At 40.5% G+C, this 26,439-nt stretch overlaps 3 protein-coding genes across 5 annotated transcripts; all 3 read right to left on the bottom strand.

Annotated features, from left to right (window-relative positions):
• Positions 1 to 1,533: 1,533 nt before the first annotated feature.
• On the bottom strand, positions 1,534 to 12,331 carry LOC139625264 (glycogenin-1-like). 2 transcript variants are annotated; one of them, XM_071485098.1, is made up of 8 exons: positions 12,201 to 12,331; positions 10,017 to 10,152; positions 9,723 to 9,897; positions 9,453 to 9,615; positions 3,849 to 3,975; positions 2,540 to 2,756; positions 1,958 to 1,996; positions 1,534 to 1,713 (listed from the first exon to the last, which is right to left on the bottom strand). In XM_071485098.1, exons 1-8 carry the CDS (start codon positions 12,205 to 12,207, stop codon positions 1,552 to 1,554), a joined length of 1,026 nt encoding a protein of 341 aa, XP_071341199.1. In that variant the 5' UTR covers positions 12,208 to 12,331; the 3' UTR covers positions 1,534 to 1,551. The 2 variants fall into 2 exon arrangements, with proteins under 2 accessions (XP_071341199.1, XP_071341200.1); XM_071485099.1 differs by lacking the exon at positions 1,958 to 1,996.
• Positions 12,332 to 13,664: 1,333 nt separating this feature from the next.
• cpb1 (carboxypeptidase B1 (tissue)) lies at positions 13,665 to 18,646 on the bottom strand. Of its 2 annotated transcripts, none has more exons than XM_071485091.1 (11): positions 18,492 to 18,646; positions 17,610 to 17,685; positions 17,136 to 17,260; positions 16,921 to 17,020; positions 16,733 to 16,834; positions 16,540 to 16,644; positions 16,338 to 16,448; positions 16,115 to 16,205; positions 15,506 to 15,708; positions 14,300 to 14,384; positions 13,665 to 14,033 (listed from the first exon to the last, which is right to left on the bottom strand). In XM_071485091.1, exons 1-11 carry the CDS (start codon positions 18,554 to 18,556, stop codon positions 13,846 to 13,848), a joined length of 1,251 nt encoding a protein of 416 aa, XP_071341192.1. In that variant the 5' UTR covers positions 18,557 to 18,646; the 3' UTR covers positions 13,665 to 13,845. The 2 variants fall into 2 exon arrangements, with proteins under 2 accessions (XP_071341192.1, XP_071341193.1); XM_071485092.1 differs by having other exon boundaries at positions 17,132 to 17,260; positions 18,492 to 18,558.
• A 246-nt stretch (positions 18,647 to 18,892) lies between these two features.
• Positions 18,893 to 25,618, bottom strand: agtr1b (angiotensin II receptor, type 1b). Its single transcript, XM_071485096.1, has 2 exons — positions 25,362 to 25,618; positions 18,893 to 21,030 (listed from the first exon to the last, which is right to left on the bottom strand). The coding sequence occupies exon 2, from the start codon at positions 20,922 to 20,924 to the stop codon at positions 19,836 to 19,838; it is 1,089 nt and encodes a 362-aa protein (XP_071341197.1). The 5' UTR covers positions 20,925 to 21,030; positions 25,362 to 25,618; the 3' UTR covers positions 18,893 to 19,835.
• Between the last annotated feature and the right edge of the window lie 821 nt (positions 25,619 to 26,439).

Here is a 26,439-nt window from a genome sequence, read left to right as displayed (position 1 = left end):
TTTAAAAACAAAACGTACCCGCAAAAATGCCATTGCTACCTCTGGCAGCTAACACACTGCATTATATATATTGTTTTTTTTTTGTTTTTTTTTTTGCTAAAAACTAAAAAAAAAAAACAAAAAAAAAAAAAAAAAAAAAAACAGTGAAGATAGTTAGCTGTTATGATCGTTCTTGTGTAATTAATACCGAAGACAAGTCCATAAAAAAAAGCACAACTTAAACTAACAGTATCAAGTTTAATGGGTTAGATTCAACGGCAAAATAAGGTGTATCTGACTTTATGGTTCGTGATTTATTAGACATGAAGAGACGGTGTCATTTCTTACAGCCACAGGTCTCTGAGACCTGACTCCGGCCTGACTGTGAATGGGACTGAAGCGAAACCGGAAATGACGAGGAGTGAAACCTCTCGCCGAAATCCCCGTGGTTTTGAACACATTTCATAACTTTGGTAACTTTGTATCTGAAAATAACTACAACGAGGCAGCTCAGTCATGCTGAAGTACTTATTATTAGAATACACACACTTTTTATAGCACACACATGATTTGCCATTTCATAGACTGAGCTGGCGTCATTTTAAAAAGACATTTACAAATACTGCCAACGTTAGTTTATAGATGTTTCCCACCTGACAGTATGTACAATTAATATATGCCTCTAACCTCATTAAAACCTAATTTTACACACAAAAATAAATGAGCATACTGCATATCAGTGGTATCAGTTCCACCATGACCTCACGTATGTTGAAGAAAAACCACCTGAGCAAATCCAAATCGTTTTATGTTTTTAATGTTTCCAGATGAAAGAGTTTGTGGTACAGCCAACATCCTGGTCAAGTAAAACGCAAGACAGTTAAAAACCTAATGGCCTACTGAAAAGCTGCTAGTCAGGAACAGAGAGGATGGTGGCAGTAGAGAGAGCAAGACATCAAGGCACTGAGGATCTATATGTCTGGCAACTAAATGACCATCTATGTCCTTTAGAGGTGCTGTAAACATGTTTTTAGAACTATGTTAAAAACAGTGGCTGTTCAGTTCAAGAGCAAGAGAAATAAACTTCTGAGAAAAGAAAAATGTTAATGCACAGAAGACTGCATCGTAAAAAAAAAAAAGGAAAAAATTGAGAATGTACATATGTGACTCCAATGCTTAGTAACAGACACGCAAGGCCCAATTGTTGCCATTTCCTTTTTCAAAAAGAGCACTAACATAAAAAAAAAAAATGCAGAGATTTAATCCATGTAATTTTCCTGACTTTCCTCACAGTGTAGCAGAACAGATAGGGTGGCAGGGTAAACTGAATAATAACAGTCTTGCATAGACAATTAAAGCCAACGGTAATATTTAATTTTAATATTACATTTTAATGGCCCTGTCTTTGGAGTGTGAAGAGGGTATTGCTGGTGGAGGGAGAGTCTCAACATTTCTAGTTGAGAAACAAGTAGGAAATAAAAATGCAACCTGTTATACGGTATTTTCTTGAAAGACCTGTGGTGAATTTGTTAAACTGCAAGTGCTCTGCTGATATCACACATCATTTTGTCTTTATTTGAGAAAAGTATCAAGCTTTTTCTGGATATTGTCAAATGAGTCCATTCCCATGTAGTCTGCCTGACCTTGCTCCCATTTCTCTTTCCGTTGTTCTGAGGACAGCTCGGGTTGGGGTACTTGTTCATGTGAGGAGAAGCTTTCAACCTGAGCAACAACCTGAAATGATACAGATGAACGATGAAACAAAAAAACAAAACAGAAAATGACAGACGGCAGAGAACTCATCCTTTGTGCTCATTGCTTTTTGATGCACTGAACTCGCCATACACAGCCTTTCCAAATTAATGGCCCAAGGCAAACACACGCGGAAGCTTTTGGTTTTAGAACAGTAGCAATAGCATAAAACCAGGCCTTGCTAAGCTATAAAAAAAACAAAAAAAACAAACCATTTTCTCCATACCTGTTCACTCTCAAAAGTGACCGTTTCATTATGCTGGAACTTTTTGAGATAAACAGGAAGACAGAAAAAAGGTATATCATCCAGAATCGGAGCAAAATGAAATAAAATGGTAAAAAAGTAAAATAAATTAAAAGGTGAAGAAAATAACATGTGACAGCAAAATACATGTTCTTACATAAATACTGAACAACCCATTTTCAAACATACTTTCTCGTGAAAGAGGGCTACCAGGAAACCTTGGTGAGTGTGCTGATGGTCAACAAAGTTGTAATCTGTAAAAAGTTAGTTACACTTTTGGAATTGGCTTGTATACTTGACTATGAATTTGAGAACATGTTTAAGCTATAGTGAAGTAATCCTATTATCTTTTTTTCCCCCAAAGCTGGCCATGTAATGCAGCAACATACTGTAAAGTGATGGTATTTTACTGGCAAATTCAACAAAATATAATTTGACTGTTTTATACATTTGTAATATCCAATTCTGCCTTTTATCTGATTGAGTAAAATCATAAAATGAATAAAAATTAGTCATCAGTGTAAATGCAGGGCTATATGTCCAACAAAGCATGTGTTCATTCACCTCCACGCATCCGGAGTGGAACGGCTGGTCTCCATATTGCTCATGCAGCATGGGCACCACAGCACTGGAGTACAGGTTCCACCAGTCCAAGAGGAAGGTGGGATGTGTAGTGGCCTCGTGCACACTCCCGGTGATCTGTTTGGCTTTGGGGTCAAATGTGTAACTCCATGGCTTGGTCTTCCCTAGGAAATGGACCACCTTGGCATTGCCACCATATCTGAAATGAGTAATATAGTAAATGAGAATTAGAATGTAGACACTTAAACATTTTACTTGTAGACGTTTCATAACAGTTCAATTTCACAAATTAAGTTTTTATGAACAATTTGTCTTCTAATTATAGTTTGTCAGCACAATAACCCTTTATCTGGCCAGTACTTTGGAATTGTCAGTTTGTCTGAAACCTTTGTGTCGTGGATTGATGTAGTTACTCAAAATTAGCGATCAACAACAGGACATGGGTGTCTACATGTTGCTGACAAGTAGAAGTACAATGAAGAAGTAAAATGACCATGTTTATGTATTTGTTAGTGCCTGAAACTGGCTTAGTATGAATAGAATAAAATATATACACAAGTCATTTTGTGACATTTGTATTGCAACATGTCTGAGGGTGTACTTTATGTTGTTGTTGTTAGTGTGGCATTATATTATATATTATATCAACTGGTTTCTATTAGGAAATCCCCCTCAGATATTGGCTAACTGCATGTGTACATAAATAAAGCTGAATCTGGCCCTGTGAGGTTTGTTTTGTTGTGTTTGCCAGACCTCTAAGTACTATTGCTGACAACTAAACACATGTTTACCAACCTCGCCATTTTGATTGGTTGCCAGGAAATGTCAAACCTGAAAGCTTGTTGATGAGGTTTGTTTCTGTGAGGAGAGAGGTTAATACGCAGACAGATGGGAGGGGGAGCTTAAGAGGCAGTGCACAATGACCAGTCCTAGAGGCAAACATAAAAGGTCTTTAAATAAACTGCTCTATTTTAGGATTTGGTATCAGCTGTTGGGAGCTCAGGGTGGATATTCAACCCAGAGGCCTGCTGCAAGCCGCTGGAATCTTACTGCTCGTCTCACTCGTAACCTAATGTCATGTCACGATGTGACTACACATTCATGTGATCGAGTGTCTGCTTACACCTTGGCTTTGCATCCCATACGCAAGATTTCGGTAACACTGATAGACTCTCTGCTATAATATAATACTGCTGTCTTGTGGACGATTAAAATGAAATGTTAGAAATCACAGCCCGAACTACAATGTGAGTGTTTTTCAGAAACATGACCTTGCCAGACAGACACTTACTGTTTGAATGCTGGAAGGTAAGTGTAGATGGCTATGCTGCTGAGGTTGTAGATGAAGGGGAGGTGTTTCGATATGTCAGCTGTGGCCCAGTTGCTGAAGAAGCCATTCAGAACACCTTGGTCTCCTCCTGCAACAGAGATGGTGGGAGGGAGGGGGGAAAAAAAAAAAAAAAAAAAAAAAAAAAAAAAAGCTCATTATGATTTCATAATCTAGAGGAAAACTATAGCTAATTCAGATTATTTAAAAATATACTGTCATTATCATGAACAATCTGTACACTATCTGAAGTTTAAGAAAAATCAACCATTAATCTGAAACCAATAAAACTGGAAAATCTCTCACAATTTATGCAAAGTTTTTTGATCACAAAAAGCACATTGGCCTTGATTTGTTTCACAAATATTTAATCGATTAAACCAGAGATAGGACAGCGGATGAAGGCTGTACTGATGCAGGAGTCCCAGTGATCAGTACAAGATCTGTGTTTTAAAATTCACTCTGAAGGGCATTTTCAAAACATTTGTAAAAAGGTTTTCAGGAATGAAAGCTTTGGGTGACTTTATGTGTTAATATAAAGTTTAAATTAGAGCGAAGAAGTGCTTTTTTTAAATCTCCAATTCATTTGCATTAGCAGTGTGGACATGATGTGAGAACAGCCAACAGCCAAACAGCCAACTGAGCTTACAAAATGCATCTTACGAAATGCTTTGACAGGTTTAGTGGATGACTGGATGGCTTCTGCGGAGGAGGAAAAGCTGAGAGAGAGTGCAGTCAAATGATCCGCACACCTGTGACAGCCAGATTAATTAGTCTTTCCACTTGCGTTGGTCTACACTGATCAACAGACCACTGAGATCAGTCCAGACAAGCAGGGAGACACCCTAGTTTCCACTGATGACAAAATATCAGAGTGTGGGAGAAAGGCCCAGGGGTATAAACTGTATATAGGAAGGCAGGATGAATTTCTGAATCTATGATTCTTGCAGCTTATCCGCCAGTGCTGAGGAATTATTCGACTGATATTTGACAAAGGTTGATTTCGTCCTCTTACTCTGCTCAGTTCAAAATCTGCTCAGCAACACTTGAAGCCTGTCACTTACACCCTTCATACTGTTGTCACTCAAAGGAACTAACCGATAATGATTAATAAATGTAATAAAGGTCTTTCAGTGTAAGAGATACAGTAGAGTTGCCGATCAAATGCAAGACTGCACATCATGTCTTGTAACTTCTACATCAATGCAATACTGAAGAGAAACAACTGAATTTCACAGGAAGTGAAAATGACTGTAAAAGTTACTCTAACTTTTCATTGAATGTGGACAGGGAAAGAAGCATTTAGAAGTGTGGGAGAGTGAGCAACCATAACTTATAATTTATATCATGCAGGAAGATGAAGCACCCCCTCAGACTTAAAGCAAATATTAGATTTTGCCCAACCACTTAGGGACATGCATTAAACAAATGAGTATCATATTATCACCAAATATTATGATACTCAAACATTTTCCATTTACACATTCAGTGGAACATATTTTTTGATCAGTCACTGATTAAAAATCATTATTTCATCAATTTTTAAAGTTTTTAAGTTAAGTTACGTTGCTCGTGTTTTGACAACATTTATCATTCAAGAAATTGTTTTCTTTTATTACATTTAAAAAGTTTGTTTATAATTAACATTTTTATATTTCTCAAATATGTATCATGTCGCTATCGGTACTGAAACTCAGGTATTGTATCTGCACTAGCACAGAACATTTTCAAACCAAACCCAGCCCTATTCATGACTACTCAGCTGTAAGTAACACAACTAGACACAAGCATTTAAAACGTTTTGTCTCTCTCTTTGTGCCAGTGATGTGAATTAACATTGCCCTCTGGATTAACTTGTTTTAAAGTTAAGCAGTTGAGTTGCCTCCTGTCCTAGATGCACGACTGGAGGGCTGGACAGCCACTTGCCCTCGCTCAATTAGGCTAATTTAGAACTGGGGCAGGCCTTGTCATGGTAAACACAGCACTCAGGACAGTTTGGGATGCAGGGATACATTTGATGAAGTAGGTCAGTTTCACTTCAAGTACAGAACCTGATCAGAAGTGAACCTTTACAAAAAAAAAAAAAAAAAAAAAAAAATCCAAATGGACAACTCCTCAGTTACATCATTTTTGAGGCCAGGCAAAAACATTACAAAAGCTCATTGACTATCCATGCTTAATTGCTTCAAATACTGGCCATATAGTTAGTCTTTGGATTAACAATGGCACAAGGTTAGATGTTGCTACTTTCACATGTAGCTCCTGAAGAAGCACAGGACTATACAGTCTGTGAAACCACAGAGTGCTACAGTTTAAAATAAAAAAAATAAAAAAATAAAAAAAAAAAAAATAATAATTCATAGCATGTGTTTGTCCAAACCCACAACCTTAACTGGGGATTTCAAAACTTAATATGGGGCTGAGTATCTTCATTTTGAGGGGATGAGCAGAGCTCAGCAAGAATGTGCATCCAACTCTGCCAGTTTGTCTTGGCAGCAGACAACACTGCAAGCACAGATGCAGAGATAGAGCCTCTGGGCTCAAACACAGAAAATATTTTCTTGTTGTCTTTCCTCAGAAATATTTCAGTATCGTCCATGCCCTGCAGGGAGACGGAGACCTGCACGTGTACATCATGTATTCCTTATAATAGAGCAGAACTGAAATGCGAAAGGTCAAAGCAGCTTCAACTCATGCCCCAGTACACATGAAAAGACCATCCACGTCTATAAATAAGACAGCTTTACTCATTAGCATACCATCAGGCATAGAGACACTGGCATCACATTGGAATATTGGATATAAGAACATTAATAAAATGATAATGAAAATGAGAGGAATTTTACTGTCCAAGAGAAGTCTTTCCCGGAAAAATTAGGACAATGTCTTTTGTCTGGGGTTGTAACTGTGATGGAAAAATTCTTGCCAACAAACACTTGTGGCAGACAGGATGAGTCGGCACTTGAAAGCATTGGCCACTGTTAAACAAACTAATTGGTTTTTCCAATGAACTCTCCCTGATGGAATCTCTTTCACATTATCACAAGGGAAACAGCTTGTCATTGAATGTTAAAAAGTTTCACTGCTACAAAAAGGACTGAGGACAAGCCCCAGCTTTTCCAAGCTTTATTATACGTTTCAACCAGTTTTGTTGATTCCACTACGGTTTCTTTTTTGTCTCATTTCTGAGGTCTTGACACTTTTTGTTTGTTTTACAACCCGACCAACACGTTGGGTTTTAGGGCTAATTCAAGGCTGATTTTAGCTTATCAAAAGATACATAATGAGTGTGATACCTGTAGGTTATTTTTGACTTTGAAAATACAGTATTTCTTAGTCTTATTCAAGGAGATTTGTCTTATTCAGGACTTTCCACCGCATCTCATGGCCTTCATTACTGAATTGACTCATCTTGTTGGTCATGGAGGCATCATCACGTGACCTATGTTTAGTCATGTGGTAACAGGTGTGTCATATATGGTCCTAGGTCAGGTAAGACGACTGAAAACAACTAAGGACTCCATTTGGAGATGAAGACCATAAGATCTGGTTGAAAACTCAAAAAAGCTAGTAAGTGGACTTTGCATAAAGATGATTTTGTCAAAACAAAGATATATCGTTGATGTTGTTCTATGAGTAGCAGCAAGTTGTGGTACAGAAATACCAAATATGCAGTAATTGAGTAACTGTGTCTACATTATATAGTTTGTCCACCAGAGAGCACTGTCAAGTTTATTTCATTTAGTGTAAAATGTCCAAATCAGTTCACATTGTCTTAGTTACAATTCTTCACCAAATCATAACCAAGTTCAGGTAATCCCTTTCAAATAAGTTTAAAAAAATAAAATAAAGTAATTAATTACAATTAAATTCAACTGACATACTGGATATTTAATTTTTTGAACTTTAATACTGATATTGGCATCAGTATAAAAACAAGCTAGTATCAGTCAGGTTCTAATTTTGCTAATAGGCAATTATAGGAGCTTCTACGCACTACAGCTCTACAATAAAGGACTGAAAGCAGGACACTAACCAAAAGTGACCTATTAAGGCATGTATTATACATTAGAATATATACTAATTAACTGCATTGTGTGTGTGAGTTATCAAGTCCCAGATTCAGGTTTTACATTTGCTAATAGGTAAAAGCTGCTAGCTGAATGCTAGCTCAACATTGCATTGTACAAGAGTTCTTAGCTCTCTCAAAAACTATGTGAAGCTCGACTGAGGTGATGTAATTGTATACTTCAGCAGGTTCAAGTGTTTAAAAGGATATTAATAAAGCTTGGCAGGAATAAATGCTGTTTCATGGTAAAATGTTTACTGAATACCTTTGGAATTAAAAAAAACCATCAATGGCTGATTCAAATGCCGTTTTATGTAATGTTCATAAACAGCTGTCATTTTTTTCTTGGAAGCAAAGGTGGTAAACCTGCAGCATATGAGACCACATCCCCAACAAATGTAGACCAATGGTCTTTTCAGCCTCTGATTTGAGAAGAGCTGCTCAGTAAACCTGATATGGAGCCAAAATGACAACCACAATTCAGTTACAGTACAGTGTGCCCCATGGAGAAGAGTTGCTGAATGTCAACCGGTGCTCTGTGCAAAATAGGGCCTCTCAAATTTAACCTTCACCCCACCCCAGTGAGCCCCTGAGAATAACTCAGCAGAGTTAGACTCTCTGTGACAGGAGGGCCTTGTGTCCGGGCACAGGGCTCAATAAAGGCCTTACTTAGAGCAAAAGATAAACAAGCTCAGTTTAACATCATGTTACCAGGAATTTAATGTTACTCAAAGCCTGAATGTTTGCGTATGACTGAAAAAAGACGAATGACATCAAAACTCAACTAAGTGGTAAACCAGAAATTTTTGACATATCAAATTCTGTCTTGTGATGCATTTGGCAATGATGTGTGAAAAGTGTATTTTGAGGGGAACTTGTAAAAGACATCAATAAATTTTATCCAATAACATGTATAAATAAGTTCAAAAGGATAACTAATAATAAGTATGTTGACTTAAAGGAATAGTTTGGAATCTATCTTAGCTTAGCATAAAGACTTTGATTGGGGGTGGGAGGGTGTCCACCAACCAACACACCTAAATCTTACTAATTAACACATTACAGCTCATCTCCTTCATTCAAAACCCTAAGAATATAAACAGGTTTTGGTTGTACTGAGGGCCGCAAAAGCAAATAATCAAATTTCCCAAAATGTCAAACACCATATATAACGAGCGCTCTCAATTTATAGTTTGGTCTGTAAAATTTACAACAAAAAAAAAAAAAAAAAAAAAAAAAAACCTAAGGTGACATAAAAATTGTTTGTTGTATGTAACTAGCAATCCAAAAGCCAAAAAGGTACTTGATTTAAAAGTGTAATAAAATAAAATAAAATAAAATAGAAAAGCAAGAAATCTCACATTTGAGAAGCTTGTATAAATACTGTTCAACATTTTGGTTGGTAAATGACAACTAATAGCATTTCAGCACAAAACCAGAGCACATACACACAATAACACTGAATAGGAAAATGGATAAGTATGTCCCTCCTGGCTTACCGTCAAAGCTGCCCTGTTCTGTACAGTACTGAAGCAGTTTGTCATAAGTCTCCATGGAGGGTCGAAAGACAAACACACCGGAGTTGAAGCAGTCAGGCCATCCAGGGTCAGGGGCAGCTGACAATTCTTCTCTGTCAAACAGCTCATCTATATTTGAAAGGACCTAGGATGCAGGTAATTTTCACACCGTCTATGGTTAGAGTACAGCAATAAAAAGGGTAAAACATCTTGAAGTTCTCCTGCTAAAGAAAAACGCTCAGTTAGTCTCACCAGTGTGTCTGCGTCCATGAAAACACATTTGGAGTAATGTGTGAGGGTCCAGCAGTGGAGTTTTGTGATGGTGCAGCCCAGATCAGGCCTCTTCATCATGGCCAGGTGTGCTGTGTCCCCACTGTCCAGCACGTCCACCACCCTCACCTCATCATAGAGCCTCCTCAGCACGGACCTAATGATTCACAATACTATGAAATAAATAACCATCAACCATCCAGATGGAAAACAAGACATGACAGCTACCACTGTGACTCAGCAATGTTAAAAAAAAATGCCGCTAAGGTTTCTTACTGGCAAGGCTCTGACACCTGTAGACCAATAAGTGCCACCAGCTTCTTGGATGTATTGTGGTTACGCAGGGACTTGCCCAAAACCATGGCTCCCCGAGCATAGTTGTCATTGGTAGCCAACGTCACAAAAGCCTGGTCTGTAAAGAAACAGGATTAAAGTTTTGCCGCTTTAAGGACATATCTACCCTTGCGATGAGGTAACATTCACTTTTTTGTTATACAAAACCTGTTGCATTCACTGGTCATCTGGCTAAATTCTTTACTTATATCTATGCGTACTATATTATTTAAAGAAGGTTTTTGATGAAAGACCTCAACTCATCTTCTGAAGACATGTGTCCTGTTTAACTTTGTCTCCTACACACTTGCTGTTATTCTGAATCTTTTTGCAGTTTGTTTTTGCTGTAAGTTTTTTTTGTTTTTTTTTTTTCTTTATTTTGGATTTGTCTGGTCTACTAGTTCACTTAGTAAAATCATACATTTCCCCAAATACTTCAACAAACTCCAGAAAACAGGTTTTAGTGCAAAAGTACAACATGTATTTTCAGTAAGGCCGGTAGCACAGAAAGTGCAAAGCTGTGAGCTCCAGTTGAGATAAAGCACAATGGGGATATATGTGGAGTCAGACAAGAAGCCATTGTTTTTTGACTGACTGACACAGAAACATTAAATCTGACATTGATGTTTTAAATAGTAGAAAGTTTTTCTGCCATTGTACTACAGTCTCTGTGCTGCAAATGTCTTGTCATGGTGTCACAGCTTTAATGTCCGGCCAGTTATCTGCAGGATTAAGAGACAGAGAGTTAAATGATCCAATATGCAAAGTGTAACAGCAACAGCCCCCCCCCACCCCCTTTAGGTAACAGTTAGAAGGATGGATGGATGGATACGTTTAAGTCAGAACCAACTTAAAACATCAGGCAACTTAATGTTCCAATCAATCCATAAGCTTAAAGACAACTGTCACTTTAATGGCTCAAAATCCCTGCATTTCCACAAGCAATATGGTCTGGCCTCGTTGGAAGATTTCCCACTTGTTTCCAGAACAATAAGAGTTTAGTACTGAGTACCAGATTTAATGTCTCGTTAAGGTGAATTTTATTTGCAGTGTGGTGCCTGCTCTGTATCACCACCTCTCACGGCAGGGAGGAAAATCTGTCAGCTACCTGCCAAGTCATGTCCGTGAACAATGACTTGCCTTGTGAGAGAACACATAAATTGAGATGATGAAATCGGCATGGCAGCCGGGGAGGCTGTGTGGCTGTAGCATGTGGGCCAACATGAATCCCACATGCATTGTATACCAACACCTTGGTGCTGTACCACCACCAATAATGTAACGGGCACAGAAAATACAACAGTACAGAGCGCAGTGTTTAACCATCGGAGCTGCCAGGAAAACTTCCCCTGTTCCTCTGCTTCTACACAGCGCCACACCTACTCTCCCTCACGCCCCCTTTTTCAATTGGTACAACCAGTGCTGTAGTATTCATGCAAGTAGCCTAACATGAAGCACAAAAGTAACATTTAAAAAAAAAAAAAAAAAAGCTGGTGATTGACTCAACCACACCAGTGGAGCTGCATCCACTTCCATATTGACTGTGGGGGGGGGGGGGGGGACAATGCCCAGTAAGATTATACTGCAAGTGGGACTTGAGTTATGGAGAATCATGACATACGGAAGCACATTGGTTCTGAAAAAAAATCCTGTGCAAGAAGATTTGCTCTTGCTTTTATTTCATTCATTAGAAGCTGCCATCAGATGAGAACATAAACAGCTTTATATCACTTAAGTTTCAAAATATTTAACAACTAGACACAGAAGTGTCCCCCCCCCCCCCCCACTACAATACAACCGGAGTGGGCCACACAGTTAGAGAGACTAACTGGTGGTGAAAGGACAAGTTACACCATCAGTTCTGTCTGTGATGGTCCACACACGGCTGATAGCTTCGAGCCGTGAAGTTAGCTGATAACCATGACAGACAGCAAAACACAGGTGGAGACAGAGTGTGCTCTCTGCTCAGGAGGAGGCTGAGCAACAGACAGACAAGACAAGCCCGAGCGGCTATGTCCACAACGTCAGCGCAACGCCGAAGTCCGCGACAACTTCCCACCCTCAAGGACTTCTCAGGCGACGCAGCACCGAGGTCTGAAATGTCAACATGTCAAAAAAGTTACATACCTGCCATGACTGAAGGAGAAGTCGAAGCTACTGTGTAGCCCGGACCTGCAGCTCTGCGTGGAGCGAAGGACTGACGCTATGTTCAAGAGGTGGATTTATACCAGGGGGGGCAGGAGCCGGGCGCAGCGTCATGTGACGGTCCCCACACACCCACCTGCTCCCGGCATGCCCCCCCCCCACCCCACCCCACCCCCACCCCCCACCCAGTTCAGGGAGTTCAGCTTTTACACAGACTTACAAACATATAGTTTCACTGTTACATTTTCTAGTTATTTTTTGCAAAGTTATATTTTGATTACAAGTGGTCTCAAGGTGGGGGAGGGGGCATAGGTTTACATTCCCGGGACATTATTGTGCAGCCCTGACCTTTCAGACAACTGCCATGTCGCTCCCCTGCCCGGTGTCATCATTTACTCATGATGACAATGTGGAAACGACGATGATGCTGTAATGAGGCGCTGACATCAGGAACAACATGTTCCATCATTTATAGTTGACATTTTGTCGCCATCTTGTGGAGTAAAGATCCCACAGCAGGACAGTGACAGGGCAGACGGAGGGAGTTGAGGGGGCCACTGGTCTTCTTACTGTGCATTATTTTTAGTGGTCTCAGTAGACGTCTTGTATAAATATCAAGTATTCTCAGATCAAGTAGTGTAGTGGTATTTTAGGAGATGGGTCTAACACCGAGGGAAAGGGATAAACTGCACCCTTCAGTTTTTATATTTTAAATGTATCTAAGTTACTCGTTGAGCGTACCTTAAATGCAAATATGTATTTGTAAGAACATTCCTTACAAACCATCATATTTTATTCATTTTCAAGGAAAACATAAACACTGGTCAGACAAATATCATCATGGAAAATTTCAAATCTCTTACCGAATTTTACATCATCTGCTTTAAAAAAGCAGTCGAGTTGAGTTTCTCCCCTCTGCTTCAGAAATGTGTGCCAGTGCAGTTAGATTCCCTGCTGCTCTTTGGCTCCTTTATTTTCTCCACTCAGGCAGATGCTTGGTAGAGTGGATACATGCCAAGGAGTGGTCTGTGGTTGTCACGTACTGTGCTGCTGGACTAAAATCCTTAAAAAGTGATACCCCCACCCGGCCCAGCCTCCACCACTGGAACAACGCCAGCTGAACAAGAGGGATCACCAGGGTTCAGAGGGGCTGATATAGTAAATTGGCGGATCCTTTTGTTCCTTGAAGCATTGTCTTGTTTAAGTATGTAAGCACTAAATTCTTCAGGGCAACATACTGCATTAAACATTAAATTAGTACATTTTTACACTAACAATAAATGCAGCAGACATGTTTTGTGGCCTTGCAGTGATGAGGTGTAAAGAGTAGGCATTATTTTATTCACTATACATCACTGTTTTGTTGTATATTTTCATACAAATGACAAAAGCCCAGTCCACCAGACACTATATTATCATATACACGTAAAAAATTGATTCAGCATGTGGGGATGGATCATTGATTTTATTGTTTGCACTCATCTTGACATTCTGTCAAGCACAGCGAGGAAACATGGCGGGTGGTGTCCGTATCCATGGATACGGGCTGGAGATGGCTGAGAGGTTGGAGGGGCTGGGGGTTGGTACAGAGGAGCTGAGTTGGCAGGGGTCCTGGCAGTTCCGCTCCTTAATAGAGGTTCTTCTGCACATAGGCGGCGATGTACTTGACGGCCAGCATGGTCTCCTCACATGTGGGCTTGATCTGAGACTCAGGCAGCAGGAAGCCATAACGACCAGTGTCACGCAACTCGAAGGTGTAGGAATATTTCACTCCCAGGTCGTAGGCCCAGTCGTCAGAGCCTCCAGCAGCGGGGTCTGCGGGCAAATAAGTAGAGGGGGATTATTCAGAGTGGGATATGCTGATGACCTGGGACAGTGTGGATGTGTTTTCATACAAATACTGCTTTCGGGGGCTAAAAAAGTCCTTTGTTTGCTAGGAATAGGCTCCTCCTTGGCTCTTGAGGGTTTGTGTATTGGGAACACATCAGAATGCATAATAGTAGAGGCGAAAATAGACTATCAAGCTTCCTCTCAATACACTGTTTCCCCATGGAGAGCAATGCACTATTCGCTGTACTTACAGATGGTTGTAGCACCAGGTCCACTGGTGTAGCGGGTGCCATACAGACTACGCAGAGCAGCAGAGGCTCCCTCAGCAACCTTCAGCTACAATACAACAAAAAACAGGAAACAAAAAACAGATGTGTTAAAACCACTGAAAAACCCACACAAAAACCAATCAGTGGGTTGTTGAACGACTAAAACACAGCTATATATTACTGAACACTTTGATTAATCTCTGTTATACACCTCAATCTACACCTTCTGACAGCATTAAAAAACATCTGTCAGTTACGCAGCAAGATTTAAAGTTAGCTACCATCAGCCACTGTAGCTGGTCATACCAAACAAAGAAAAGTTGTATTAGCAAAACACCTGAAGTAAGAGTTATTGTTTATGAATTTAACTTCTGGTGTATAAGTGGAAGATTATATCATACTTTTTTTTTTTTTTTAAATCAAATAGTATGGATGGGAATAATACAAAACAGAACCAAACACAGCTGGTAGCAAGAATGGTAAATATGTTTTTTTTTCCCCTAACAGCAACCACCATCCATTCTTCTAGTTCAAACAAAACATTTTTACTGATATTACAGCAAATAGTAAAAAAAAGCTTCAGTGAGTTCCGGCAGGAAATTAAACCTCAGGAGAAATGCACAAGCAGGAAATGATATTTCTGGATGGGCAGATGAATTATGACAGATCCCCTGAGTTCTTTTGTTCTGTGAAGTGTCAGTAAAGCGCCTAAATTACAAGTGAGTAATAGAGAGGCAGAGACATGTGATCTGCCTCAGTTAGTGTGAGAGCTGGAGCAGGGGTGTGAGTGTTAACTACGCAGCTCTTGGACACCCCAGTGAGAGGTAAAAGAGCCATGAGAATGAGGCATATGATCGAGGAGTAAATGATTTGCAGCAGTTAAGCGTGTTCTTTAAATAAGAGACATAATGGGACTTGGGTGAATTCTTGCTTAAGCTTTTGGAAACACCTTTAGAGGTATACACTAAGTTTCTATTATATTCATATTATATAATACTATTTAGCTTCTATAACTTATCTGACAAGTCTGATGCAGTAAGTCTGTTGTTATTCCAGATGAGAACATTATAGTGATGCATGTAACACCTTCAATAATTGTGACCGACCAAGCACATTAGTTAACATAGTCACTATCTTTTTTCAGCTGTATGTACAATGTGTCATTAAGGGCAGATAATGAAGACTTACCAGCTCACTGTGGTCTGCGGCCAGCTCAAAGGTGTAGGAGTAGGGGAAGAGCAGCAGCTGGGAGTAGGAGTGGATGGTGATGTAGGCCTTGATGATGGACTTGTTCCTGCGGATGAAGTCGGCAACATTCTTGACCTCGATCTCAGACTCAGGACTGTACCCACAGAAGGTGTCGCTGCAGGGGTTGCTGGAGGCTCCAGTGGCTGAAATCAAAATGACATTGTGGAAAACCGTAGAAGCACACGTTTTCTTTACCTCTTCAAATGCATGCTTGATAAAATAACCCCTCATAATGCCATAGTAATGACATCAGGGTTATCTCTGTTTCTGATTGAGGCCACAAAGTTATAACAGAAAGCATGTGCTACAAACTGGAGGGATAGAGCTTCAAAGATGCGTGTGTTTACCAGGATGGAAGGATTTAATGAAAGATGGTACCAACTTGCATTTTTGGAAATGTAGGATTCAAGCTTTTTGGGGCACGACTCATTCCAAGATTTTGACCATTTTTTAAACCTGTTTCTTACAAGCCTCCCAACTTAATGGATGTGAAATAGTAATTTGCTGGAGTATCCCTTTAAGATATAACTTTGTATATGTCAGACTTACTGCACCAGCCAGCGTTGAAGTTCCTGTTGGGATCGGCTCCAATGCAGCTGGAACTAGATCTCCTGGAGCGAGTTTTCCTCCACATCCTGTTCTAAAGTTCCCAAGTGGATAAAATTCTCATGTCAGGGACACATTTAACAAATCACCAAATTCTTTAAGATAACAATACACAATGGTCTCCATTAAGTCGAACCATAAACTTAGGGTTGAAATTGTAACATACGCTCTTGTGGGTGTAGTCATAGCCATCGATATTAAAGACTGGCAGAACAAAAACATCCATCTGGTTGAGCAGGCTGGTCATCTGAGAATCACTGCCATAGGTGGACAGAGCCTGAGGAAGATTGCAAAAAGAAAATCTGTGCTGTAAACTGTGAATGTCTCTTTATGAATGCTTGCCATTCCTATCCAGGTGTCTTCCTTACCTCCTTAACAAACCACTGGCAGAAAGCAGGAGAGATCCACTCTCTGGCGTGGATACCACAGTCCATGAAGATGGCGGGCTTTGTGGAGCTGGATTTCTTACCAAGCTGTGGTTGTTAAGGTTATCATAAAACATGTGTTAGATATAACTGTTTGAATACTTACAAACGTATCATCATGTATGTCCTGAAATACCTTGAGGACAGTCATGGGGCGTCCCTCGTAGGTGCTTCCAATGACCTGCTTACTGATCAGACTGGGATTGGAGGAGGAAATAGAGGCGATCCAGGACTGGATCTGAAATCAAAAAAGACAACAAATAAGAACAGATAATAACAGTCCAATCTGGGTTGAGTTTCTGACTCACAATGTTTTTGCCGTACTTTGTCAAAGCTGTTGTACTTAGTGTAGCTGTGGGTTCTGGGAGAGGGCTCCTGGTCAGCCTGGGCTTCAACAGCAGTCTGCAGATCCTCAATAAGGACCCTCAAGAGGGATTAATTCAAAAACAGTGTCAAAACATCTTGCGTAATTCAAGAACAAAACCTGGGGTTTGAGATGTTATATGTTTATATTTTGGATCTTTGTCTTTGTGACCTACTCGTGCTCCATGTCACTCTGCTGCAGGATGGTGTACACCATATCAAGGTAGATGGCAGGCACACGGATGTCCACATCAATGTCAATAGTCACCAGCTCAGGGCTCTCGGGTCTCCAGAAGTCGACCTGCAGATGGCAGCAAAGTCAAACACTTGAGTATATTCAAAGATTTGGATATAAAATCTAGATACAGAAATTCAGCTTCTCATTTGACAATGTGAAAGAAATTCTTATTGTGAAATGAACACAAGATACCAAAATACCAGACAATACATTTAATCTAAGTACTCATAAAATAAAAAGGTGTGGTTAGGATCAATTTGCACATCTGAACATATACTCAGTAAATTAGCAGAATGACGCCAAAAAGTAGCTCCAGTTTTGACTCTTCCACCATTAATAAACCAGTGAAACCCCTGTCGTGAGTGAGGATAGCACTGTTAAGGTGGGGGCGTGTGTGAAAGCAGATAGGTACCTCGATGCTCTTCGCCAGTTCCTTAATGAGGGTCACATGCTCATCAAGCACAGGCTTCAGACGGAAGACTTTCTCTCTAGTGAAAAAAAGACAGATCACAAATACATTACGATAGACACAAAATGTGTGGATGACTTTACAGGACAGTCTCTTTACCACGCAGTATAAAAATGCTCTTCTTGTGAGCCACAAACATACAGAAAAAAGCTTTTCACAAAAGTGAATTGGGCTGTGATGATCTATCGTATTATTTAATGACACTCCAGCAGTTTTTCTTGTGGTGCCATGTTTCAGTAGCTTGGTGTAATTTTTAAACATAAAGCCACCTTGTTGCATCATTTTTGCCTCCATTATATATAAGAGGATATATCCAATAACTCTTTTATTTTTTAATTCCAACTCTTCACTACCATTAATAAGCGCTTATGAGTATTTTTTTGTGTGTGTGTGTCTGGGTTGAGCCACGTTAAGAACGTAGAATACTGCAGAAGCACCTCCGACCAAAGGCTCGCCGTTTCATCTGAAGACCAATGTTAAAAAATGCCTGCTTCAGAAACATGTCAATAACTTAGCTTGCGTAGTTTAGTAATGTGCACAAATACTGATTTTACGTAGTTTAGATTGATGGGAGGTAACTACACTAAAGCAGAATGCTGACCAATACAGTACTCATAATGTTCACTAGCTAAAATTGGTCAGATACAGGACTATGATACATAGAGAGCAGGTGATGAGTCACATTATGTTACTGTGCTTGTATCAGCCAGTAGTTAAAAACAAATTCACAATCAGCACTACAGTTCTGATCTTTACAGCCATAGTGTTTCACTAGAGGAAGAGAAATGTAATATTTTTTTGCTTGAACAAAAACTAAAAATTTACCCCTCGAAGCGAGTAGTGTCAGCCAGGGCAACAGCCACCAATCCAAAAAACAGGAGGACCTTCATGTTGGCAGTGAGGCTGATCTCGCTCCTGGACAGCACTTATAACCCCTGACCTGTCGTCCATCCACCAATCCCCATCTGTGATGCAGCAACATGTCATACATCCTCCCTATTTTTAGGTGCTACGTGGATGAACAGAGGCCTACGTGATGCATAGTCAATGATTAATAGACGTTAAAGTTGCTTGGGGAAACTTTGAGCCAAGGTCATTTGATCTTGATTCCTAATAGTTACTTAATCTCAGATCGGCAGTTATTTCTGGATGTTTTGGTAACTAATGACACATGTTTCTGATTATTTCTAACACATGATGTAGTTTAAAAAAAATCAACTTAGGACTGTGGATTTTTCATTTTATTCGTATTTTCATATATTCACAAACTATACACGTAGTAGAAAAAAAAATCTATCAACATGTTTAAATACCACAAATACAACCACCATAGATATTGACAATGATCACCCAACCAGGAGTGTTTGTGTAGCACTCATATTTATACAGTGTGTTACTCCCAGACTTGGAAACAACTCAGTATTACAGTCTTATTATGCAAACACTTATTATAGATTTTCACACAGAGCACATAATTTGACAATACTATATAGCATATAGGCACTGGATGTCATGGCCAAATATGTTAATAACTGATATAAATTTACATCATATTTTTGCTACACATTTTCAGTTGTTCCATGTATAAAGCTGATGGCAGAACATGCATGAGTGACTTATTTTGACTTTTTTTTTTAGCTTTGGTATTTTTGTGGAGCACTTGGTAACTGTTCCAACTGGTGAAAGACCTGCTGAGCATACAGAATGGTTATCACTGCACAATATATTACTGCACTGTATCCCACAAATTGTATTATCATGACAAAACCCTGCACATTCATGCATATCTTATATAAATAATGGAAAAAGCGATATGTAATCATGTATAGCCCTCTCATGCAGGGAAATGCTCTATTCATAATTAAATTAGTTAATTTCTGTTTTTTTTTACTTTGTGACACTGACAGAAACTTTTGCCAGCATGAGTGTTGTGTGATGGTTTACAAATAACTATTCTGCAGACTGTATAAGGTAGTGAATATCTCTGACTTACTCACAGAGGGACATGAATATAACTTTACAGTCACTCTCCTTGGGTCAGTGCTTGTTAATACAGTTGGGGATTTTAAAAGCATGGAATGTCTCCATTCTCAGACTCTTAACCAGACCAAAAGTGAGAGTGGGGTGGGTGAACTTGTACCCTCTTTCTTTTTTTTTTCCCTTTTTATTTCACTTCACGTCAGAAGAGGCCTTACTTTTGGATGTAAGACTCAGTGCCTCTGAGGCACGGAAGGAAAGGGCGCTCATCTTGGAGCTGATGCTCAGGTGATGCCCATTAGGTCCGTCTGGTGAGCAGCGCAACAGCCGCAGTAAGTTTTTGCGAAAGTTGTTCCCCACAAAGCCGTACACAATAGGGTTAACACAGCTGTTGAAGTAGGCGATGCAGATGGTGAGGGGCATGGCGGTGTCAATGATGTCTAGGATGGTACAGTTCTCTACCAGTGTCAGCTGGGTGAGCACGTGCATGAAGTGAAACACCTGATGGGGCACCCAGCACAGGAAGAAGGCCAGCACAGCTGCTGCGAGCATACGCAGTACCTCGTCGTCCCGGGAACGGGAGCTTTTCTGGATGTGTCTTGCCCCCAGCAGCGTTCGTCCAATGAGGCAGTAACAGGTGATGATGATGATGAATGGCACCAGGAAGCCCAGCAAGCTTTTCATCAGGCTGATGGCTAGAAGGAGCTCTTTCAACTTGGCATTTTCCATGTGCTGGTGCAGAATGCCACACACTGTGGTGTTTGAGTCTTTGATGTTGTGGACATCCCTGGTCAGTGCTGTGGGCACACTAAGCACAAAGGCAAAAAGCCAGATCACTACACAGGTGATACGTGCGTACACCACAGTGCGGAACCTGCGTGATCGCACAGGGTGCACAATGGCCAGGTACCGGTCAATGCTGAGTGCTGTGAGGAAGAAGATGCTAGTGTAGAGGTTAAAAATCACCAGCCCTGCACTGGCCTTGCACAGGAATCCTCCAAAGGGCCAGTGATAGCCCGTGGCGGCGAAGGTTGCCCACATGGGCAGAGTGATAAGGAAGGTGAGGTCAGAAACAGCGAGATTGAGGACAAAAATGTTGGCCACCGTCTTGAGCTTCATGTAGCAGTATATGACAGCCACCACCATACTGTTTCCCACAATGCCGATGACAAAGTTACAGCCATAGACGATGGGTACCAGAGTGAAGATGAATTCATGGCTTCCAGACAAGCCGCATCTCAGATCTATCCCGTCTGTTGCTCCTGCCGTTATATTCAGCATTTTCCCTTTTTAGTGCCAGATCCTGGGACTCTTAAACAGGGGGCCCTGTCAGCAGGGTGCGTCTGTGTTGACTGATACAGGCCTTGGGCGAGGGCCTCAGCAAGTCCTATAAAAGAAACACAACAAAAATGTCACAGGCAGTCTAGGGGAAGAGCAATCATTACCACTGGCATGGCCCATAAACGCTAATCCACACGAGCACCCATGAAAGTGCTCACCCCACACCAGCTCATTAAAGACCTGCACATTAGAGCCATCCTGACGCTTTATGTTATTTCTGTAAAATAAGAAGCCATGAAAAACAGATGTTGTATGTTATTCAATATTCCAAAAATGCACTTGAAACATCATTATTCAGACAATCTGCTCTTTGCCATCTTCTTTAAATTGTCTCTCGGCTAATGAATGGCAACAGTAAAACTGTACAGTGTTTATCAAATGGCCCGTCCATCTGGGTGGACTGTAGGCACCCGGAAGGAGAACATTTATGCCTTGTGTTATGACCTGTGTTAATGAAGACTGCATGGCAAAGTGTGATCTTGGATAACAACACCATTAAACGCTGAGGTATTGAGGGAGTGAAAGAGAGGGTTGAGGCTCCAGTCACTGTAAAAGACATGTCACGTTTCAAACCCTTGGTGTGCAGAGATACATTGTACCCAGCATGAGAACTTCTAATCAGCACACACCTAAACAAACAGGACAGCAGGGATTCGGCTCTGTGGAAACTTTGCTCTGTGAGAAAATCAAACCTGCGTGCTGAGGAAAATTTGCCTCGGGGCTAGTTTTTGCTTCATTTGTATGAGCAGAATGTGAAATGGGGGGGAAAAAAAAGAAATTCTCCCCTTTGTTTAGAGTCTTTATGTTTAATAGAACAGCTTAGTGAGCATCTTTAGTGGGGCTGATGTGATAATATTAGCATAAGCCTCATGTATACTATTAATATAGCTGTAAAGATTAGTCACTAATTACATGGAAATGACAGTATGTTTGTGGTTACACGGAAGCCAAACGGATTTCAGGGGAAAACATGCCTTGAATTTGGAGCTCAGACACAGGAAAATAACATTAACAGATTATAAAAGAATCATTTTATGTGCTGTTTTTTTAGAATAGGAAGTTGTCTATTTTGCGTAATATTTTCATCAAATAGAAATAGAAATCCTCTGATTACCAGTTTTACTAAACTACGCAGACGTCTTCCCACAAGGTGGCATCCTAGCTTCAAAATTTTACTCTCTTTACATCTCACAGCTGATACAGTACAGTGATATCATGGTGGAAAACTAGAAAATAGTTAGTTATTGTAGTTGCTACTGTTACAGCGACTGTTGACAATTTTTTTTTTGCACTTTCAAAAAACTTCCCAATCCATATTCCTGCTGCCCTCTGGTTGGCATTAAGACAGTCTGAGCTCCTCCAGTAAAACTATTTTATCTCCAAGTCTTTTCATTTTCCACAAGGTTTCAGTGGACGAATTCTTTGAAAAAACCCCTCAGTGCGCTAAGGCAACAACCGTATCGGTTGCAGATGTGGGGATTGTCGAGTGTGGAAGATGTGTGGGTGCCAAGGGCAACAGCATAATGAAATATCTCTGAGAATTTCCTGCACAGACCCAAATGTAGTAGGCAGGGTAAAGTACCAACACAGATGTCACTACTTGGATTTGCTGTACATGTGTTTTCTTTCTTTAATGATTTAAACAGTGGGTGACTGTAATTTTAAACTACACTGAAGAGGGCAACAACACAAAGATCAGCTTTGCAATTTGAGGATTTAAAAAAGTTTAAGAAAATCTCTTAATGCTAAGAAGCTTTCTGGTGACCACAAATGGAAATATAGCAGAAAATCGACACCACATGCCCTTTACCATTATTGGAAAGCTCGGCATTTTAACCGCCAGTATTTTTCCATGAGGGAGATGCTCAAGGCAAGGGGACGTGTGGTAAGTGAATATAAACAAGGCTGAAAGTTATTGCTGCCTATATATGTAAGTGAGCCCCATAATAAAGGTGAAGTGGCACAGGCAGAAGGTGACACGGAAGCAGGTGATTTAGAGAGGCTGTGCCCAGTGAGCTATAGCTCGCAGTGAGATGGCACATTACTGAATGACAGCCATAAACCCTGGGTGACCACAAACAGGAAGGTAAACACCTACTTCACAAGGTCCATGAGCAAGCTGCATCCTCTCGATGGAGACAATGGACTGCGAGGCCCTGCATTGTTTGCAAACACAAAGCTGCTTGCAATGATTAAAATCATGTTTAAGAGGAAGTTTGGGGATTTTTTTTTTTTTTTTTTTGCTCTACAGTGCAGTGGCTGACTCCTGAATGACACTGTCAACATACCATTTTTAATCCTACTGCAGGGTATTTAAACACAGCCTCATCATGGGATCATAGGAATTCCTTGAGCTAAAAAGCTAAAAAACCCAAAAAGTTAAAATCACAGCCTGGGTCGGCTGAGTTATGCTGAGTTTGGATAGAAATGTGGTTCCCATCAACAGAACTATCTGTGGCTGCCCTCGGCCTGAGCACCCGGCTGCTCTGACATGAGCACCACCATCTGGCTGCTCATAGAGAGAGCCACTAAAATGTCTGGTTGATGGAGTTAATGATTTATATCAGCCCATTATGAAGTGAGGTTCATTTTACTGGGAACACACCACCTCAGCCTCCCACCTCATGATCATCCACTCGTGTAGGCTTTTTCAGTCAACAGAGCGTTCCGCAACCACCGGTGCTTCCCGTAGGTGTAAACTCAACCTTTAGTTCTTCTAACAGGTTAGAGGGAAACAAATTTAACACCCATCAAATGCCAGCCTTAAAGCTGCATTACAGCTCAATTTGTCACTATTACTCCTTGTAGAGTTATAATATGCCTGTCTACGAGTGTAATGCACCTCATCTGTAGCCTCCTACAACTCACTTCCTCCTGTCTCAATTTACATGGAGTCACTTGAGCTGAAGAGCTTTTGAAGTAGGTAACTTAACCGACAGAAACTCCACTGGCTGCCAAACTTTTTAAGTGTAGTGGTGCCATGCAATTAAGCTGATAGCACTTTTTCAAAAAATGCACCAAACCAACACAGTTCTCATTTTAAAATATGCACTTTTTAATAAATATATGTTCAGACAGAGAAAGAACAGAGGATTTTGATTAAGTGCCTGTGTGTGTGTGTGTGTGTGTGTGTGTGTGTGTGTGTGTGTGTGATAGAGAGAGAGAGAGAGAGAGTGACAGTGTCCATGACCTAAATGAAGACTTGTGCCTGCAGGAGAGGAGCTAATGGAAATATTGGCTTCAGAAACCATGTCTGCATTTTTGTGTTTACAAAACTGAGCCTTCATGTGACTTACACAATTAAACAGCACAAACTTCTGCCTATGAAAACTTTCCCTCATTTCCTGCTCTGCATTTCAGGAGATATGCCGCGAGCGACAACACATTATACATCACTGTCAGTAGTTTGTTGGGATATTATTTTGCTGTAGAACCTGAGATTATATTAAATGACACATAGAAACATTAGGGGGGAAAATAAGCACCTATAAGGGTGAAACCCGCACATAACTCTTGGTGTCTGCAGCGGTTTCTTTCCTCTTTCTCAACATGTTCAATCTCCAGGACCTCTCCATTTCTCTTTTCTGCAGCAATTGCAGCTGTTTCTCTCACTGACAAGGCTGAAAATTAAACTTCACCTTTTTTTCCTGTTATTTTCTTTAGTTATGCTTCTCTGTTGTCCCACAACCACCCTGCCTTCTCTGCCTACGCCCCTTTTTCCAGTGTGTATTTGGGATTAAATTCTTCATAAATCAAGACTTTTAAACAGCGCAGGGCTACTGTTTATCAGGAAGTGGATCCACTTGTCTATATTGTTCATGGTGGGAACTGTTGGGTCTCTGTAAATAATCTCATAGACTACGTTCTAGACCTGCTCTATTTGAGAAGTGCCGTGTGATAATTTCTGTTGTGATTTGGTGCTATATAAATGAAATTTGACTTGACTATAGGGATACCAGACCTGGCATGTTAGAGAAAACTTTAGCATAGACTCCATTCTTCTCCTCATATAGGCTGCATAATGCAGTTCTGGATCCCTACTGCACTGCTACAGCTACGGTCGTTGTTTTAAAGGCTCTGCACACACAGGACTTTCACATGAACAACTTGAACAAACAGCAACAACAGGTGGCACCCGTCAAATCTAACATTTGGTTTTGTTTCTTTGCATTCATTCAATTCATGTGGGTCCCCAAGGTAATATCAGCGATCTTCAACAAAAGACTTATGAGCTAAATATTTACAGAAACTGAAGCTTTTTCATTTCAGCGCTGGAATATAAGAGATATCTAAAAACAACAAAAATATTTTAGGTTCTTTTTTTCCTTAAAAGTTGTAAAACTATATTCCCGAGAATGAGGTAATGTGTGCTCTTACCTGCGTTGCTGAACCAGGAGGCTGTTGATGCTTTCTGGGCAGGACAGTCAGAGAGACAGAGAGACCACCGCAGTGTGCCAGTGACTGCCTGTGATTTAACTTAACTGGTGGAGCGAGACGAGCAGGAATACCGTCTGACACACACCCCCCCCCCAACTACTCTCTCTCTCACACACACGCACACGCACTACAATCATGAATGAATTATGTTGGAGCCAGTCAGCTACGTATTGTAGCATCTCTCTCCAGCCAACAGTCTGCACAGACACACACAAACAAACACACACAAGCTCTTACACAATAGCACCTCTCCTCCACCTCCTCCTCTCCTCTTTCCTCCCTACTCCCCAAGCACCATCTCTCCTCTCTCTCTTAATGTCTGCTTTTAATCACTCTTTCTCTTTCATATGAAACTGATAGCTGCTTTTGACAGGTAAAACTGATTAAAATGCCAAATCTAGGCCTGTTGCACAATCATTTGAGGGCATTTAATTCAGCGTTACAGTTTAATTAAGCAGACAAACACACACACACCCACGCACAATTATAGACAGCACTTTGTTTAATCTTACTTTAATAACTCAACCACCTCTATTCTTCCATTAGTACCATCTCTGATCCCATGACAGTCCCCTGTCCCTTGTCCTCTACACAGCATGAAAGGAATGGCCAGCCTCTGACTGTGATTGGACCTGTCGACACACTGTATTAATAGCTGCCACGAGCTCACCCTTGGCTTGGATCAAGCTGTATCAGGGGCTAGAAGCGGGGGTAAAATTGGCGGGGTGGAGCCAGAGAGTTGGGTTACCACTTTTCCTTTACTCCTTGCTGAGCTTCCTAGGAACATTTCCCGTTTTCCAGTGTGTGATTCAGTTGTCACTCATTTGTCAAACTTTTTTTTTTTTTACAGAGGTTTCTGTATTGTTAGGAGTCTGTGTGTCTGTGTCACAGTGACCAACCTGACAACTCCCTGTGGTTAAGCTGGCTTTGTCAGGGCTATTAAAAGTGCGATTGAGGCACTTGGTGCTACAAAAAATAATTTCATGTGTGATTAAAGAATATGATTGGCACAAAAGTG

This window comes from Trachinotus anak, unplaced genomic scaffold (assembly GCF_046630095.1).
Source record: "Trachinotus anak isolate AG129_WGS33_773 ecotype Australia unplaced genomic scaffold, CSIRO_AGI_Tana_v1 ptg000009l, whole genome shotgun sequence".
In the NCBI taxonomy this organism is placed as follows: domain Eukaryota; kingdom Metazoa; phylum Chordata; class Actinopteri; order Carangiformes; family Carangidae; genus Trachinotus; species Trachinotus anak.
Note: the sequence above shows the minus strand (reverse complement) of the source record. Positions and strands in the feature narration are given on the sequence as shown.

Excerpts from the sequence above, each read along its gene's own strand:
- agtr1b (XM_071485096.1), bottom strand. The coding sequence starts at position 20,924 with ATGCTGAATATAACGGCAGGAGCAACAGACGGGATAGATCTGAGATGC.
- cpb1 (XM_071485091.1), bottom strand. The coding sequence starts at position 18,556 with ATGAAGGTCCTCCTGTTTTTTGGATTGGTGGCTGTTGCCCTGGCTGAC. Across the intron at positions 16,645-16,732 it reads GCCCCATGACTGTCCTCAAG|CTTGGTAAGAAATCCAGCTC; the intron begins GTATTTCAGGAC and ends TAACAACCACAG. Across the intron at positions 15,709-16,114 it reads CTTCAACGCTGGCTGGTGCA|CCACTGGAGCCTCCAGCAAC; the intron begins GTAAGTCTGACA and ends TTTTGATTTCAG.
- LOC139625264 (XM_071485098.1), bottom strand. Across the intron at positions 3,976-9,452 it reads AGAACAGGGCAGCTTTGACG|GAGGAGACCAAGGTGTTCTG; the intron begins GTAAGCCAGGAG and ends TCTCTGTTGCAG. Across the intron at positions 2,757-3,848 it reads TACCTTCCAGCATTCAAACA|ATATGGTGGCAATGCCAAGG; the intron begins GTAAGTGTCTGT and ends TACTCATTTCAG.